The sequence below is a fragment of the Aquarana catesbeiana genome, linkage group LG06, assembly GCF_042186555.1.
Source record: "Aquarana catesbeiana isolate 2022-GZ linkage group LG06, ASM4218655v1, whole genome shotgun sequence".
NCBI lineage: Eukaryota > Metazoa > Chordata > Amphibia > Anura > Ranidae > Aquarana > Aquarana catesbeiana.
In genome coordinates, this window is record NC_133329.1 from 25693996 (window position 1) to 25713502 (window position 19507).

The following is a 19507-nucleotide window of genomic DNA, read 5'->3' on the forward strand; positions in this document are numbered from 1 at the left end:
CTGTGCCACCAAGGCTGTAGAAGTGTCCATAGATGATCGAGGGAAGATGGGTCTCAATATGGTCATTGGCTATACAAATGCTAATGTGGAGTTGATGGCTGGGGATATCTCCCCCCCCCATTGGCTGGAAATATTACAAGATCCAATGCACGTTACATTCATGCATGGTGACACAATATTGGCATTTATAAAGTTTTCCTAAAGGTTAAGGGCACAAAAAAACCAAAAAAAAACACTAATCCAACTAATAATAAAAGCTATGTATGCATGGGGCCTTTCATCAAATCTATATACCGCTGTTCATATAGTTTTGATTCCAAGTAATTTAAACGATAACCTTAGTATGTCCATTTGACGACCAGCAATGTACCGTTACGTCGCTGAACTTTGAGGCTGGATTCTCACTATTGGGAATTGGAAGAGGATTTCTCCGCATCCAATTCACATGTCAGGAGATTGTGACCGGCTCCATTGAGCCTCAATGGAGCCAGTTTACGCATCTTCAGAGCGGCTCCGGTGTGAATTTCACAGGGGTCCTATGCGTTTTCTGGTCCATTTCAGGTCCGAATTCAGGCCAAAAATTTGGACCGAAATCAGACCTTAAATGGTAAACAGGGATGTACCGGACTCCTGCTGTGAGTGGCTCATTACAGCAGTGTGAACCCAGCCTGAATGACTATACCAGGATGATTCCTTCAGCTACAGGCATCGTCCCAATAATGCTGCAGGCATCAACCCAGTATTGTTTTTTTCAGCAGCTGGCTTTTTTGTAAAAAGAAATCCTAGTGGCTAATTAGCCGCTGGATTTCTTTTAAAAGCAGCAGGAAGGGCGCTAGGATTGCTTTTACAAGAAAGGCGACTGCTGGCTGAATTAGCCTTCCACGGCTCTCTGTTTCCCGTCACACCAGGAAACTTGAAAGTGCAGCCGGCGGCTGACCATAGAGCTGATCAGAGACCAAAACAGCTCCATTCATCTTTATGGTCTAAGAAACCAGAAATGATAAGTATTTTATCACTTCTGGTTTCACGGTTGTAAACAAACCCTTAGTGGTTTGAAAAAAAGCATCGGATCATACTGAACTTGGTAGGATCCAAGGCTTTTAAGGGCAGAGGAGAGATCTGGGGTCTAATAGAGAAGGATGGGCAAATGGTTCGGCCCGAGCATAAGTTTGGGTCGAACTTTGGTTGTTCGGATGTTCTGCAGAAAAAATTTGAAAGCCGCGGGAACACCATTAAAGTCTATGGGACACTAACATGAAAAATCAAAAGTTATTATTTTAAAGGTTAATATGCAAGTTATTGTCATAAAAAGTGTTTGGGGACCTGGGTCCTGCTCCAGGGGACATGTATCAGTGCAAAAAAAAGTTCTAAAAACAGCAGTTTTTTCGGGAGCAATGATTTTAATAATGCTTAAAGTGAAACAATAAAAATGAAATATTTCTTTAAATTTCATACCTGGGGGGTGTCTATAGCATGCCTGTAAAATGGTGCATTTTTCCCATGTTTAGAACAATACCACAGAAAAATTACATTTCTAAAAGAAAAAATGTCATTTACAACTGATTGCGGTTGTAATGAATTGTTGGTTCTAGGCAATATAGATAAAAATCATTGAAAAAAATGGCATGGGATCCCCCCCCAGTCCATTACCAGGCCCTTTGGGTCTGGTATGAATATTAAGGGGAACCCTGAACCATAAATTTAAAAAAAAATTGTGTGGGGGTTCCCCCCAAAATTCATACCAGGCCCTTCAGGTCTGGTATGGATATTAAGGGGAACCCTGCGCCAAGTTTAAAAAAAAATGGCGTATGGGTCCCCCCCAAAATCCATACCAGACCCTTCAGGTCTAGTATGGATTTTAAGCGGAACCCTGCGCCAAAAATTTAAAAAAATGGTTATTGTTTCACTTTAAGCATTAAAAAAATCACTGCTCCCAAAACAACGGACGTTTAAAAAAAAAATGTTTTGCATTGATACATGTCCCCTGGGGCAGCACCCAGGTCCCCAAATACTTTTTATGACAATAACTTGCATACAGTATAAGCCTTTGAAATTAGCACTTTTGATTTTTCATGTTCGTGTCCCATAGACTTTAACTGTGTTCGTGTGTTCTACCGAATTTTTTGCCTGTTCGGATGTTCTGGTGTGAATCAAACCGGGGGGTGTTCGGCTCATCCCTACTAATAGACCCCATATCTCCCAGAGTACCTGTCACTGCCTATTGCTCTCACAGGGGATATTTATATTCTATGTGATTACAATTAAAGTGATCAAAAAATAAATAAAAGGGACAGTGTAAAAATAAATAAAATAAATAAATGTAAAAAAATGTAAGCACCACCGCGCGTAAAGGCACGTCAGTCCCGCACATGTGAGGTATCACCACGAACGTCAGATTAAGGGCAGTAATTCCAGAACCAGACCTCCTGTGTAAATCTAAAGAGGTAGCCTGTAAAGGCATTTAAAGCGTTGCCTATGGATAATAACATTTACGTAGTTTGTCACCATTGCACGGGCATGTGCAATTTTAAAACGTGACATGTTTGGTATCTCTTAACTCATCGTAACATATTTTAGCAAACAACTGGGTATTATATTGTGTTTTTGTGCAATAAAATTCAAAAAAGTGTATTTTTTTCCAAAAATAGTGCATTTGAAAAACCCATGCGCAAATACCGTGTGACCTAAAAAATTGCAACACCCATTCTTTTATTCTCTAGTGCCTCAGCTTTAAAAAATATATAATGTTTGGGGGTTCTATGTAATTTTCTAGTAAAAAAATACAGATTTTTACATGTAAACAAAAGGTGTCAGAAAAGGCCTGGTCCTCAAGTGGATATTTAGTCTCATCCAGATCAGTTTACAGTAGGCCTATTATTTTCACATAATTAAAAACAACAAATAATGCCAAAGTTCTTTGCACTTTAAAGTCATTACTGGAGGATCCTTCTTTGCATATAGGCCTTAATTGCACCTGAGAGTACAAGCTGACTTATGTAACTTCTATTTCTAAGAATGTGCGGTACTAGGGAAGTGGTTGGTTCACCCCTAGACCCCCCTTGGGCTAAAATTTTCTCTCAGACAGTGAAGAGGATGTACCACTTACTCAAACTCTGTGTTGCAGATTCAACAGGATATTTCCTTGCCTCCACAGGTTCAACAGGACAATGCGTTGCAAGTTTGACAAGACAACGCACCCCTGCCTTTCCAGGTTCATCAAGACAAAATGTCCGAGCTTCTGCTAGTTTAACAGGGCAAGGTCCTTCTGCATCCAAGGTTTTCACAGCACCCAGGTCATTTTTTCTTAACAATTCTTCCACCAGCCAGGCACAAAGCAGGGAATCAGGTAAGTCGCCATCTCCCAGCACTGAGTGGCCAATCACCAGTCCTGTCACATAATAGGGAGGGGAAATACTTTACATATCTAGCAGTAGAGATGCACGATTCTGGCTAAAATGAGGATCACGATTTTTTTGCTTAGAATAAAGATCACGATTCTCGCGGTGTAACATCATCTTTCACATTATACAAAAAAAGTGAGCTAACTTTACTGTTTAGTTTTTTATTAAATCATGAAAGTGTATTTAAAAAAAAAATACATTTGAAAGACGGTTGTGCAAATACAGTGTGACATAAAATATTGCAATAACCGCCATTTTAGTCTCTAGGGTCTCTGCTAAAAAAAAATATATGTTTAGGGGTTCTAAGTAATTTTCTAGCAATAAATACTGACTTTAACTTGTAAGCAACAAGTGTCAGAAAAAGGTTTAGTCTTTAAATGGTTAACCACTTACCACCCGTCGACCGTCATATGACATCCACCCAGAACGACCGCTCTTGCGCACCCGTGGGGGCGTGCATCCGGGCGATCGGTGGTGTGGTGTGTCAATCAGACACACCACTACACCGATCTCCGTAAAGAGCCTCTGACGGAGGCTCTTTACCATGTGATCAGCCGTGTCCAATCACAAAAATGTAACCAGGAAGAGCCAGTGATCAGCTTTTCCTCACTCGCGTCTGACAGACGCTAGTAGAGGAGAGACGATCGGCTGCTCTCCTTACAGGGGGGTCTGTGCTGATTGTTTATCAGCGCAGCCCCCCCTCAGATGCCCACCCAGGACTACCAGGATGCTGCCAGGACCACCAGGGATTGGCACCACCCTGGACCACCAGGTATGCCACCCTAGACCACCAGGGAAATGCCAATCAGTGCCCAGGCAGCTGCCAATCAGTGCCCATCCCCAATGCCTGCCAGTGCCATCAGTGATGTCTATCAATGCCAGTGCCATCAGTGATGTCTATCAATGCCAGTGCCATCAGTGATGCCTATCAATGCCATCTATCAATGCCGCATATCAGTGCCCATCAGTGCCACATATCAGTGCCCATCAGTGTCCAGCAGTGCCCATCAGTGCCCAGCAGTGCCGCCTGTCAGTGCCACCCATAAGTACCCATCAGTGCAGTCTTTCAGTGCCCAGTGTCGCCTATCAGTGCCCATCAGTGCCACCTATCAATGCCCATCAGTGCTGCATATCAGTGCCACCCATCAGTGCTGCCTATCAGTGCCCATCATCAGTGCCCCTCAGTGCAACCTCGTCGGTGCCACCTTATCAGTGCTGCCTTATCAGTGCCCATCAGTGAAGGAGAAAACATATTTATTCACAAAATTTTATAACAGAAACACAAGAAAAAAAGTTTTTTTCAAAATTTTAGGTCTTTTTTTATTTGTTTAGCAAAAAATAAAAAACATAGAGGTGATCAAATACCACATAAAGAAAGCTCTATTTGTGGGAACAAAATGATAAAAATTCTGTTTGGGTACAGTGTAGCATGACCGCGCAATTGTCATTTAAACAGCGACAGTGCTGAAAGCTGAAAATTGGCTTGGGCAGGAATGGGGTGTAAGTGCCTGGTATTGAGGTGGTTAAACTGACTTCATTTACAGACCAAAGTTCATCCCTTTGATCTAAAAGAACTAAATGTTACAACATTTCTCTTTGTCTCCGCTTAAGTGATGTTATGACAAACTTGGCAGGCTGCCTGTTTTTTTTTTTTTTTTTTTACTGCTGTCAGCAGTGAGCAGAGAACTCTCTGCACTGAATCGAGGAAATTATTTTTTAAGATCATGAGAGGGGAAGAATTGTGATCTTGATTCTTTAACGCTTAACTATGAAGCTCTATCTAGCAGCCACGTTCTTTTCACTTTTCTTTTGATTGGAGAGAGGAATAGTGGGGAACAAAAGGAGGGTTGGTATGTGCTTATAGGAAAAAGACAATGAGGTTGATTTACCAAAACTGGAGAGAGCAAAATCTGGTGCAGCTGTATAAGGTAGCCAATCAGCTTATAACTTCAGCTTGTCAATTAAGCTTTGACACAAATAAAAACTGGATGCTGATTGGTTTCTATGTAGAGCTGCACCAAATTTTGCACTCTCAAGAAGGGATGAGCACGATGTTCGAGTCGAACGTAAGTTCGGCTCGAACATCGGGTGTTCGCATGTTCCCCGAATAGCGAACAATTTGGGGTGTTTGCGGCAAATTCAAAAGCCGCGGAACACCCTTTAAAAGTCTATGGGACAAAAAAGTGTTTGGGGACCTGGGTCCTGCCCCAGGGGACATGTATCAATGCAAAAAAAAGTTCAAAAAACAGCAGTTTTTTCAGGAGCAGTGATTTTAATAATGCTTAAAGTGAAACAATAAAAATTAAATATTCCTTTAAATTTCATACCTGGGGGGTGTCTACAGCATGCCTGAAAAATGGTGCATTTTTCCTGTGTTTAGAACAGTACCACAGAGAAATTACATTTCTAAAGGAAAAATTGTCATTTAAAACTGATCGTGGCTGTAATGAATTGTCGGTTCTCGGCAATATAGATAAAAATCATTGAAAAAAATGGCATGGGATCCCCCCCAGTCCATTACCAGGCCCTTTGGGTCTGGTATGAATATTAAGGGGAACACTGAACCACAAATTTAAAAAAAAATTGTGTGGGGGGTCCCCCCAAAATCCATACCATGCCCTTCAGGTCTGGTATAGATATTAAGGGGAACCCTGCGCCAAGTTAAAAAAAAAATGGTGTAGGGGTCCCCCCCAAAATCCATACTAGCCCTTTAGGGCTAGTATGGATTTTAATGGGAACCCTGCCTCAAAAATTTTATAAAAAAAGGTTATTGTTTCACTTTAAGAATTAAAAAAATCACTGCTCCCAAAACAACAGCCGTTTAAAAAAAAAATGTTTTGCATTGATCCATGTCCCCTGGGGCAGGACCCGGGTCCCCAAATACTTTTTATGACAATAACTTGCATATAAGCCTTTAAAATGAGCACTTTTGATTTTTCATGTTCGTGTCCCATAGACTTTAACGGTGTTCGTGTGTTCTTCCAAATTTTTTGCCTGTTCGGATGTTCTGGTGTGAACCAAACCGGGGGGTGTTCGGCTCATCCCTACTAATAGACCCCAGATCTCCCAGAGTACCTGTCACTGCCTATTGCTCTCACAGGGGATATTTATATTCTATGTGATAACAATTAAAGTGATCAAAAAATAAATAAAGGGACAGTGTAAAAATAAAAATAAATGTAAGCACCACCACGCGTAAAGGCGCGTCGGTTCTGCACATGCACAAATAGCGTTCACGCCACACATGTGAGGTATCACCACGAACGTCAGATTAAGGGCAGTAATTCTAGAACCAGACCTCCTGTGTAAATCTAAAGAGGTAGCCTGTAAAGGCTTTTAAAGCGTTGCCTATGGATAATAAAATTAACGTAGTTTGTCACCATTGCACGGGCATGTGCAATTTTAAAACATGACATGTTTGGTATCTCTTAACTCATCGTAACATATTTTATCAAACAACTGGGTATTATATTGTATTTTTGTGCAATAAAATTCAGAAAAGTGTATTTTTTTTCCAAAAATAGTGCATTTGAAAACCCATGCGCAAATACCGTGTGACCTAAAAAATTGCAACACCCATTATTTTATTCTCTAGTGCCTCAGCTTTAAAAAATATATAATGTTTGTTTGTCAGAAAAGGCCCGGTCTTCAAGTGGATATTTAGTTGCATCCAGATCAGTTTACAGTAGGCCTATTATTTTCACATAATTAAAAACAACAAATAATGCCAAAGTTCTTTGCACTTAAAAGTCATTGCTGGAGGATCGTTCCTTGCATATAGGCCTTCATTGCACCTGAGAGTACAAGCTGACTTATGTAACTTCTATTTCTAAGAATGTGCGGTACTAGGGAAATGGTTGGTTCACCCCTAGACCCCCCTTGGGCTAAAATCTTCTCTAAGACAGTCAAGAGGATGTACCACTTACTCAAACTCTGTGTTGCAGATTCAACAGGATGTTTCCCTGCCTCCACAAGTTCGACAAGACAACGCACCCCTGCTTTTCCAGGTTCATCAAGACAAACTGTCCCAGCTTCTGCTAGTTTAACAGGGCAACGTCCTTTTGCATCCAATGTTTCCACAGCACACAGTTCATTTTTTCCTAACAATTCTTCCACCAGCCAGGCACAAAGCATGGAATCAGGTAAGTCACCATCTCCCAGCACTGAGTGGCCAATCACCAGTCCTGTCACATAATAGGGAGGGGAAATACTTTACATAACAGTAGAGATGCACGATTCTGGCTAAAATGAGGATCACGATTTTTTTGCTGAGAATAAAGATCACGATTCCCTTACGATTCTCGCGACGTAACATCTTTTACATTATACAAAAAAATTGGGCTAACTTTACGGTTTAGTTTTTTTTTAATTCATGAAAGTGTATTTAAAAAAAAAAATTACGTTTGAAAGACGGTTGTGCAAATACAGTGTGACATAAAATATTGCAATAACCGCCATTTTAGTCTCTAGGGTCTCTGCTAAAAAATGAGATATAATGTTTAGGGGTTCCAAGTAATTTTCTAGCAATAAATACTGACTTTAACTTGTAAGCAACAAGTGTCAGAAAAAGGTTTAGTCTTTAAGTGGTTAACCACTTCCCGCCTGTCGGCCGTCATATGACATCCACCCAGAACGACCGCTCTTGCGCGCCCGTGGTGGCGCCCATCCGGGTGATCGGTTGTGCGGTGTGTCAACCAGACACACCACTACACCGATCTCAGTAAAGAGCCTCTGACGGAGGCTCTTTACCACGTGATCAGCCGTGTCCAATCACGGCTGATCATAGTGTAAACAGGAAGAGCCGGTGATCGTCTTTTCCTCACTCGCTTCTGACAGACGCAAATAGAGGAGAGACGATCGGCTGCTCTCCTTACAGGGGGGGTCTGTGCTGATTGTTTATCAGCGCAGCCCCCCCTCGGATGCCCACCAAGGACTACCAGGATGCCACCAGGACCACCAGGGATTGGCACCACGCTGGACCACCAGGTATGCCACCCTAGACCACCAGGGAAATGCCAATCAGTGCCCAGGCAGCTGCCAGTGCCCATCCCCAATGCCTGTCAGCGCCAGTGCCATCAGTGATGCCTATCAATGCCATCAGTGATGCCTATCAATGCCATCTATCAGAGCTGCATATCAGTGCCCATCAGTGCCACATATAAAAGCCCATCAGTGCCCAGCAGTGCCGCCTAGCAGTGCCCAGCAGTGCCGCCTAGCAGTGCCACCCATAAGTACCCATCAGTGCAGCCTTTCAGTGCCCAGTGTCACCTATCAGTGCTTACCAGTGCCACCCATGAGTGCCCATCAGTGCCCCCTATCAATGCCCATCAGTGCTGCATATCAGTGCCACCTATCAGTGCCCATCAGTACCCATCAGTGCCACCTTGTCGGTGCCACCTTATCAGTGTCCGTCAGTGCTGCCTTATCAGTGCCCATCAGTGAAGGAGAAAACTTATTTAATTTACAAAATTTTATAACAGAAACAAAAGAAAAACTTTTTTTTCAAAATTTTAGGTCTTTTTTTATTTGTTTAGCAAAAACTAAAAAAACATAGAGGTGATCAAATACCACATAAAGAAAGCTCTATTTGTGGGAACAAAATGATAAAAATTCTGTTTGGGTACAGTGTAGCATGACCGCGCAGTTGTCATTTAAACAGCGACAGCGCTGAAAGCTGAAAATTGGCTTGGGCAGGAAGGGGGTGTAAGTGCCCGGTATTGAGGTGGTTGAACTGACTTCATTTACAGATCAAAGTTCATCCCTTTGATCTAAAAGAACGTAATGTTACAATGTTTCTCTTTGTCTCCGCTTAAGTGATGTTATGATAAACTTGGCAGGCTGCCTGTTTTTTGGTTTTTTTTTGACTGCTGTCAGCAGTGAGCAGAGAACTCTCTGCACTGAATTGAGGAAATTATTTTTTAAGATCATGAGGGGGTAGAATTGTGATCTTGATTCTTTAACGCTTAATAATGCAGCTCTATCTAGCAGCCACGTTCTTTTCACTTTTCTTTTGATTAGAGAGAGGAATGGTGGGGAGCAAAAGGAGGGTTGGTATGTGCTTATGGAAAAAAGACAATGAGGTTGATTTACTAAAACTGGAGAGACAAAATCTGGTGCAGCTGTATAAGGTAGCCAATCAGCTTCTAACTTCAGCTTGTTCAATTAAGCTTTGACAAAAATAAAAACTGGATGCTGATTGGTTTCTATGTAGAGCTTCACCAAATTTTGCACTCTCAAGTAGGGATAGATAGGAAAAAAAGCTGCGCTAAATTAAAAGTCCAAAAAAATTGACATCAAAGGCAGATGAATGTTCTTTAGAATAGAAGGTCATAACAACACCACAGTGTGCATCCACAAACAAAAGTGCCCGACCACCATAGCTGTAGATTAAGCTTACCGGACGGCAAGCTTTAAAGGGCAGGTGGCTTTAGTCCAGCCTAGGCCTTTAAGCTTGCTGATGGCCACAATGGGAGCCTCTTTCAAATGGTGAAAAATCGTCCTCTTAGACTCACGTGCAGCATCAACTGCAATCAACATGTGGTCAGGAGCATGACCAAAAAAAGAACTCAAGTAGGGATGAGCCTGATGTTCGAGTCGAACATCGGGTGTTTGCCTGTTCGCCGAATAGCGAACAATTTGGGGTGTTCGCGGCAAATTTGAAAGCCGCGGAACGCCCTTTAAAAATCTATGGGAGAAATCAAAAGTGCTAATTTTAAAGGCTTATATGCATGGTATTGTCATAAAAAGTGTTTGGGGACCTGGGTCCTGCCCCAGGGGACATGGATTAATGCAAAAAAAGTTTTAAAAAACGAAAGTTTTTTCGGGAGCAGTGATTTTAATAATGCTTAAAGTGAAACAATAAAAGTGAAATATTCCTTTAAATTTTGTACCTGGGGTGTGACTATAGTATGCCTGTAAAGTGGCTCATGTTTCCCATGTTTACAACAGTCCCTGCACAAAATGACATTTCTAAAGGAAAAAAAGTCATTTAAAAGTACTCGCGGCTATATTGAATTGTCGGTCCCAGTAATACAGATAAAAGAAGTCATTGAAAAAAATGGCATGGGATCCCCCCAGTCCATTACCTTTCCTTTTGGGTCTGGTATGAATATTAAGGGGAACCCCGAACCAAAATAAAAAAATGGTGTGGGGGGCCCCCCAAAATCCATATCAGACCCTTCAGGTCTGGTATGGATTTTCAGGGGAACCCCGCGCCAAAATTAAAAAAAGAAACTAGCGTGGGGGTCCCCCCAAAAATACATACCAGACCCTTATCCGAGCACGCAACATGGCAGGCCACAGGAAAAGAGGGGGGGACCAGAGAGCGATTCCCCTCCTGAACCATACCAGGCCACATGCCCTCAACACGGGGAGGGTACTTTGGGGTAGCCACCCAAAGCACCTTTTCCCCATGTTGATGGGGACAAGGGCCTCAACCCCACAACCCTTGCCCGGTGGTTGTGAGGGTCTGCGGGTGGGGGGCTTATCGGAATCTGGAAGCCCCCTTTAACAAGGGGACCCCCAGATCCCGCCTCCCCCCGTGTGAAATGGTAACGGGGTACAAATGTACACAAATGAGGAAAAACTCTTGCGAGCCACAACAATCTAATGCCAAATATGTTACAATACTCAGCTGCAGGCGCAGATCCGTTTCATATGCTGTGCAAAATAATTCAAAGAAAAAATATATGCTGCGCTAGAGTGAACTATATCAATCTGATATCTCTTGATTATAAAATATGTGCAAATTAACCCTCTCTGAATCAATCAATTAGTGATAAACAAAAATCAAAAACGTATATATATAAATAAATTCATTCATATAAACCAGACTATTTAAAGTGCAGTGTGCATAAGAAATATTGCCAAATATTTAAAGTCCGAAAACAGATACAAAAGTGCTTAGTGCTCCATAATATAATAAGCAGTCCTGATAGATATTCCTAAAGTGATTGGTGAAAAGTCCTGTAAATCAACATCAAATAGGTGTGTAAAAACAGTGTCCATAAACAGTGTTATCCAACATGCTCATGAAATCCTTGGTACTTCAAACCATGCTCCGGTGCACTTCAGTGGCCCCCCTAGGTTAGTGTGCTCACTTCAGAGCGTGTGACCCAGCTGCTACACTGAGTCAAAACACGCTTTGGAGCCACCCCCGGGCTCTGTGCTGATTAACAGATGTCAGTCTCCAGCTTAGTTCAATGCAGCTCCATAGGCATAAACAAAAGAGAAACTCAATGGTGTGATATTGTTGGGTAAATGTATTTATAAATAAATTACACTCCCAAAATGGGGTACTCACATTATCCCGGTGCATAAGTGCACCGCTCTATATCAAGCCTCCGAAATGACAATAAAATGTAGGTATGGCGTGTGGTATGGTATGCGTCTCTACTAGACAGACTCCGTGCTGCTCACTCCACACAATAGGCAGACAGCCATACAGTTCAAAGCCTCCAGCCGGATGCACCTTCTTTGGCAGGACTGCTGTCTCCTATGGCAACTAAGCTTTAACAGTTTCCAACACGGTTGTCCTCCTATCTCACAGTTTCCCACTGTAGGTCTTCACTCACTGAGCTCCCAGTCTCACACTAGACTTCCAGATCCCAGTCGTCACGTCACCAGATCCCCTGAGCTCTTCCACAGCTAACCCACTGTATACTCCTCAAGCGTCAACCCCGCTAACCCACTGGGTCCCTGGCTTGGCACTCGCTGAAGATTTCCAACTTCTTCACCGTCCCCCCGGTGGTGAGAAGACGGCTCTTGTACTTTTTCGGGGCTTACTTACAGTAGTCTCTGGTAATAAGGTGATTGGTCCCTTAGTGGCGACTGCTTCCCCTCTACCTCTGACCACGACTGGTTCCCCATCCGGCTGAACCTCTGTAATTCGGTTGGACTCCAATCCTGCAGTCCCAACCCCGCGCTGCTTCTCCTGCTCCTAGATAGGCCTCAGGCAGCCTAGCAGCCAGGTGTCCCCGGGATAGGCTGCAGGCTTCTGGCCTAGCAACAAGGAACAACATAACACATGTCCACCCAGACAGCCATCCAGGTGGCACAGAACACAATCACCTGACTCCACCCAAATAAATTGTCTCTCCCAGCAGGCCAAGGGACTAAAGAAACCCCAGCCAATTGGCTAAGACAACCCATCCATTCATAATCTGACCTTGCTATGCCCTTATTGATCAAATGTCACCAGCAACAGTGCCACCCAGTGACAGAAGAGAATAGGTGCAGCAACTCCAGAATTAGAGAGGGATCAGTGGATCCCCTAAAAATTAGCCAGAACGCTTTCTATCTGGCAAACTAAATTTGTGAGCAGCCCTGCGTAAACACCAGGGTGCTACACCTTTAGGACAGAAAGTGAAGGGAGATCTCTCCAGTGGGAAACAGATGGCAAAAATAAACCTTACAAGGATTATAACCCTCCCTTACTCTATCCAAAGTTTGCCTTTAGTACTACTTTAAGACTGAATATTGAAATTCTTGCATAAACCAAATTGAAATACAATAGAAATGAATTATACTGCTATTTCTGACTAATTATAAGAGCAAAAAAATATATATATAAAGACAGTTATTCATATGACCATATCACTGTCAAATGCACAGGTTTGCAGAATGCAAATTGTTATCAGTATAATTTTTTAAAATATTTTTTATGTTATTATTGTTGTTGTTATTATTTATTTTTTAGGATTTAATTTAGGCAAAGAACAAAGTACAGAGAAAAACAGAAAATCTATTGTAAGTAAAGCCTCTACAATGTATTTATTTGCGAATGTTTTCTCCAAGCTTCCACACATGCTGGACCTGATTTACTAAAGCTTATGCACATATGACAGTTTATTCAATGAACACAGACTACCAAATTATGTCTGTCTTTACAAACACAAGGGAACACAAAGCTTAGTGAATGAGATGAAGCTAAGTGTAAATTCACCTTGCCAAGTGAACAGCCTTTTCTCCTTTAGTAAACGGGAGAGATAAAAACACTTAAAAGAGAAGTATGGGTATTTTTTTTTAGATTCATACTTACCTAGGTGGATGCAGCATCAGTCCAATGCTGCATCTGTCCCCCCGGCGCCTCTAACACTGAGAACCGAGCAATGAATCTCTGCCGATCGCTCGGTTCTCACAGCTCCATAAACTGTCAGTCAGCAGCTCTCTGCTTTGTCCCCCCCCAGTGCTCACTGGAGCGCTGGGCTGTGGAAGGGCGAGAGCAGCCGGCTTAGGCTCTCAGCGGCTCACTGAGAGGCTGAGCCAGGTGCTGGTCCTGGGATCTGGGTGGATCACGACATTATGGTCGTGATGATGCCCGAGCCTGGACTGGCTCTGTGACGTCAGCAGGAGCGGACTCTCTGCTGAAAACAGGTCACAGGAGTGCAAAATGAACTGCACTCCTGTGATTCACAGGAGAAGGGTGGCTTAACCTCCAACGTAAAAATGCATTTAAAAGCAAAGGAGAAGGCCTTCAAAAAATACAAGGCTGAGGGATCATCATCAGCATTCCAACTTTACAAAGAATGCAACAAGAAATGTAAGGGTGCAATCAGGGTGGCTAAGATAGAACACGAAAGGCACATAGCGAAACAGAGTAAGAAAAATCCCAAGAAATTCTTTAAGTACATAAATAGTAAGAAAAGGAGGTACGATCATATTGGTCCCATAAAGAATGATGAAGGTAATCTGGTTACTAAGGATGGAGTGATGGCGAAGGTATTCAATGTATTCTTCTCCTCAGTGTTCACGAGGGAATCGGAGGGACTTCAGTAACCAAAACTGCAATGTTTAACATCATGACATGTTACAGGAAGCACCCCCATGGCTAACAGAGGACAGAATTAGAAATAGACTTGAAAAACTTAACATTAATAAGTCACTGGGACCAGATGGCTTGCATCCGAGGGTCCTTAGGAAACTCATTCAAGTAATTGCCAGACCATTGTTCCTAATTTTTACTGACAGTCTACTAACTGAAATGGTACCAGCTGAATGGAGAAAAGCCAATGTAGCACAGATAATTAAAAAAGGGCCAAAATACATCTCTGGGAATTACAGACCAGTTAGCCTAACATCAATAGTATGCAAGCTCTTGGAGGGGATGATAAGGGACTATATAAAAGATTTTAGTAATGAGAACGGTATCATTAGCAGTAATCAGCATGGATTCATGAAGAATCGTTCTTACAAAACCAATCTATTAACCCTCTATGAGGAGGTGAACTGCCATCTAGATAAAGGAAGGCCCGTAGACATGGTGTATCTGGATTTTCCAAAAGCATATGATACAGTTCCCCATAAATGTTTACTATACAAAATAAAGTCCATTGGCATGGACCGTAGGGTGAGTACATGGATTGAAAACTGGCTACAAGGGCGAGTTCAGAGGGTGGTGATAAATGGGGGGTACACAGAATGGGCAGGGGTGGAAAGTGGGGTCCTGTTCTGTGCTTAGACCAATCCTATTTAATTTGTTCATAAACAACCTGGAGGATGGGATAAACAGTTCAATCTCTGTATTTGTGGACGATACTAAGCTAAGCAGGGCAATAACTTCTCCGCAGGATGTGGAAACCTTGCAAGAAGATCTGAACAAATTAATGGGGTGCGTAACTACATGGCAAATGAGGTTCAATGTGGAAAAATGTAAGATAATGCATTTGGGTGGCAAAAATATGAATGCAATCTATACACTGGGGGGAGAACCTCTGGGGGAATCTAGGATGGAAAAGGACCTGGGGGTCCTAGTAGATGATAGGCTCAACAATGGCATGCAATGCCAAGCTGCTGCAAGCAAAGCAAACAGAATATTGGCATGTATTAAAAAGGAGATTAACTCCAGCGATAAAATGATAATTCTGCCGCTCTACAATACTCTGGTCTGGCTGCACCTGGAGTATGCTGTCAAGTTCTGGGCACCAGTCCTCAGGAAGTATGCGCTGGAACTGGAGAGAGTCCAGAGAAGGGCAACAAAGCTAATAAAGGGTCTGGAGGATATTAGTTACGAGGAAAGGTTGCGAGCACTGAACTTATTTTCTCTGGAGAATAGACGCTTGAGAAGGGATATGATTTCAATGTACAAATACCGTACTGGTGACCCCACAATAGGGATAAAACTTTTCAGCGTAAGGGAATTTAATAAGACATGTGGCCATTCACTAAAATAAGAAAAGTGGTTTAACCCTAAACTGTGTAGAGGATTATTTACTGTAAGAGCGGTAAGGGTGTGGAATTCCCTTCCACAGGTGGTGGTTTCAGCAGGGAGCATTGATAATTTCAAAAAACTATTAGATAAGCACCTGAACGACCACAACATACAGGGATATACAATGTAATACTGACAAAAAACACACACATAGGTTGTACTTGATGGACTTGTGTCTTTTTTTCAACCTCCTCAACTATGTAACTATAAGTACAGCCAAACAAGCTTCTCCTTTAACTCCCCTAACTCCTCTAATGAAAACACTTCACTCCCCTGTACAGAAGGAGCGGTGATGGTGCATATAGAAGAACCCATAACCTCCATTTTCCTCCTGCAGCCGCTGAAAACCTGCTTCTCCCTCTCTCCCTCACCCCTGCATTCAGCAGCTGCAGGAGGAAAATGGAGGGGATTGGTTCTTCTATATACCACCCCTCCTATCCAGGTTCTTCTGCCCTTGGGCTCCTGTGAACTCTCCTGGCCCCCTTATCCCCCGCAGTTTTGGCAGGTTCTCCCCTCCCTTGCCAGCTGCTGCAGGGGATGCTTTCAGGATAGAGAGAGAAGGGGCCGGTAAATATATAATTTAATGGCCCCTTCTATTTTTGAATGGACAGAGTCAGTGATCCGTGCTGACCACTGACGCGTTTCATTTATAAATGAAGCATAGCAAACTGTTTACTATGCTATGGTTTGTGAATAACCAGGAAGCTCTGTACAGAGCTATTCCTGTCTATTGATTCTGAAGCTGCAGAGATGGAGATTGAGGGCTATGTCCTCAATCTCCTTTCTCTGTCTCAAAGGTGGAACATCAGAGGTCTGCTTAGACCCATGATATTTCACCACAGTCCCAAAACAGGGCTCCTAAAAAATGTAAAAAATTATAGAGAATAGAATTGTAAAAAACAAATAAAAAAATAAAATGGTAAAAAAAAATAATTACAGAAACAAAAACTAATGACACCAGTGGCAGAACACCAGGGTCACAAAGGTTGCACTTTTAACCTGGCATTCCCCCACCGCAGAGGGGGGCTCAAGACAGTGGGAAGGGGCCAGCTGCAGAAGGTGTGAAAGTGTCCCATTGCAGGACTGTAATAAACGGATTAGTAGGAAGGGCCCCAGGCCCAGAGGGAAGGGCCACGGCCGAGTCTTTCACCAGGGCCTTGAAGGTTCTAGTTAAGCCTCTGATTTATATTCTGAATGGTATAAGGTTATTAGTGGTGTTTACCGCAAGGTAAATTTCAGTCTTTGCAGATGACACCAAGCTATGTAGTGGAATAACGTCCTTACAGGATGTCTCCAATTTACAAGCCAACCACAATGCTCTGTTTATTTGGGCAACTATGTGGCAGATGAGGTTTAATTACTAAATGTAATGTTATGCATTTGGGCGCTAAGAATATGCATGCATCATACATACTAGGGGGAGAGCAACTGGGGGAATCCATAGTGGAGAAGGATCTGGGGGTTCTAGTAGATTACAGATTTAATAATAACACGCAATGCAAAGCTGCAATTTCCAAAGAGAGCAAAGTGCTTTCTTGTATTAAGAGAGGTATGGACTCCAGAGAGAGAGATATCATCTGTACAAATCATTAGTAAGACCTCATCTGGAATATGCAGTTCAGTTTTGGACACCAGTTCTCAAAAAGGATATCGGGGAACTGGAGAAAGTGCAGACAAGGGCAACCAAACTGATAAGAGGCATGGAGGAGCTCAGCTATGAGGAAAGATTAGAGGAACTGAATTAATTCACTCTTGAGAAGAGGAGAATAAGGGGGGATATGATCTCCATGTTTAAAAACATAAAGGGGGATATGATCACCATGTATAACTACATAAGGGGGGATATGATCACCATGTATAACTACATAAGGGGGGATATGATCACCATGTATAAATACATAAGGGGGGATATGATCTCCATGTATAAATACATAAGGGGGGATATGATCACCATGTATAAATACATAAGAGGGATATGATCACCATGTATAAATACATAAGGGGGGATATGATCACCATGTATAAATACATAAGGGGGGATATGATCACCATGTATAAATACATAAGAGGGGATATATTCTCCATGTATAAATACATAAGGGGGGATATGATCACCATGTATAAATACATAAGAGGGGATATAATCTCCATGTATAAATACATAAGGGGGGATATGATCACCATGTATAAATACATAAGAGGGGATATAATCTCCATGTATAAATACATAAGGGGGGATATGATCACCATGTATAAATACATAAGAGGGGATATAATCTCCATGTGTAAATACATAAAGGGGGGATATAATCTCCATGTATAAATACATAAGGTACATAAGGGGGGATATAATCTCCATGTATAAATACATAAGGGGGGATATGATCACCATGTATAAATACATAAGGGGGGATATGATCACCATGTATAAATACATAAGAGGGGATATCATCTCCATGTAAAAAAAAAAAGGGGAGATATGATCACCATGTATAAATACATTAGGGGGGATATGATCTCCATGTATAAATACATAAGGGGGCGTTATGATCTCCATGTATAAATACATAAGGGGGGATATGATCACCATGTATAACCCCTTCCCGCTGAGCGTACACAGATGTGCATACTCAGCTTTCCGGGGTTATACTGGGATGATGCCCACAGCTGTAGACATCATCCCGGTACCATTGTTTACAGCGGGCGATCGGCTATCCAGATATAACAACCGATGCGGCTAAAAGCCGCTCGGCTGTTATACTGGAGCAGCGGGAGGGGACTTCCCCCCCTCCCGCTGCCACCCGCCGTGCCATCGGGAGGCCCGGTGACCAATCGGGTGCCTCCAGCGGCTGGGGGCGGGCTGGAACGAAGCTGTGGGCAACTTCGTTCCAGCCTTCTAATTGTAAATGCCCTGACGTCACTTCCCGTTTACTCGGCTGCCAATGGCGCCGGTTTTAAAAAAATACACAGTATTCAGAATCGCCGTTTTCAGCGATCTGAATACTGTGAAGTGCAAAGGAGGGATCGGGGGTCTTTTAAAAGTCATCAAAAAATTTTTTTTTTTAAACACAATTTATAAAAATAAAAATAAATAAAATAAATAAGAAAAATTTTTTTTAAAGCGCCCCCGTCCCCGCTAGCTCGCGCAGCAAAGAAAACGCATACGGAAGTCGCGCCCTCATATGTAAATGGTGTTCAAATCACACATGTGAGGTATCTCCGTGATCGTCACAGCAAGAGCAATAATTCTAGCACTAGACCTCCTCTGTAACTCTAACCTGGTAACCGTAAAAAAAATTTAGATCGTCGCCTATGGAAATTCTTAGGTACTGTAGTTTGTCACCATTCCACGAGTGCATGCAATTATAAAGCGTGACATGTTTGGTATCTATTTACTCGGCGTAATATCATCTTTCACATTATACAAAAAAATTGGGCTACCTTTACTGTTTGGATTTTTTTAAATTCATGAAAGTGTCCCTTTTCCCAAAAATTTGCGTTTAAAACACTGCTGCACAAATACCGTGTGATATAAAATATTGCAACAATCGCCATTTTATTCTCTAGATTCTCTGCTTAAAAAAATATATATAATGTTTGGTGGTTATAAGTAATTTTCTAGCAAAAAATATGGATTTTAACTTGTAAACACCAAATTTAAAAAATAGGCTTAGTCACCATATATAAATACATAAGGGGGGTATGATCACCATGTATAAATACATAAAGGGGATATGAGCTCCATGTATAAATACATAAGGGGGGATATGATCACCATGTATTAATACATAAGGGGAGATATGATCACCATGTATAAATACACAGGGGGGATATGATCTCCATGTATAAAAACATAAGGGGGGATATGATCACCATGTATAAATACATAAGGGGGATA

The 19507-nt window shown here is 42.2% G+C and overlaps 1 protein-coding gene across 4 annotated transcripts in view; it reads left to right on the forward strand.

Moving 5' to 3' along the window:
* LOC141148237 (uncharacterized) overlaps positions 1-19507 on the forward strand; it is a 122420-nt gene that overhangs the window by 61334 nt on the left and 41579 nt on the right. For 2 of the 4 annotated variants that reach the window (XM_073635487.1, XM_073635488.1), the window contains 3 exons: positions 3125-3346; positions 7346-7543; positions 13099-13148. In XM_073635487.1, coding sequence (XP_073491588.1) covers positions 3125-3346; positions 7346-7543; positions 13099-13148 — 470 coding nt within the window. The remainder of the gene's footprint in view (positions 1-3124; positions 3347-7345; positions 7544-13098; positions 13149-19507) is intronic. The other 2 variants (XM_073635490.1, XM_073635489.1) reach the window with 2 other exon arrangements.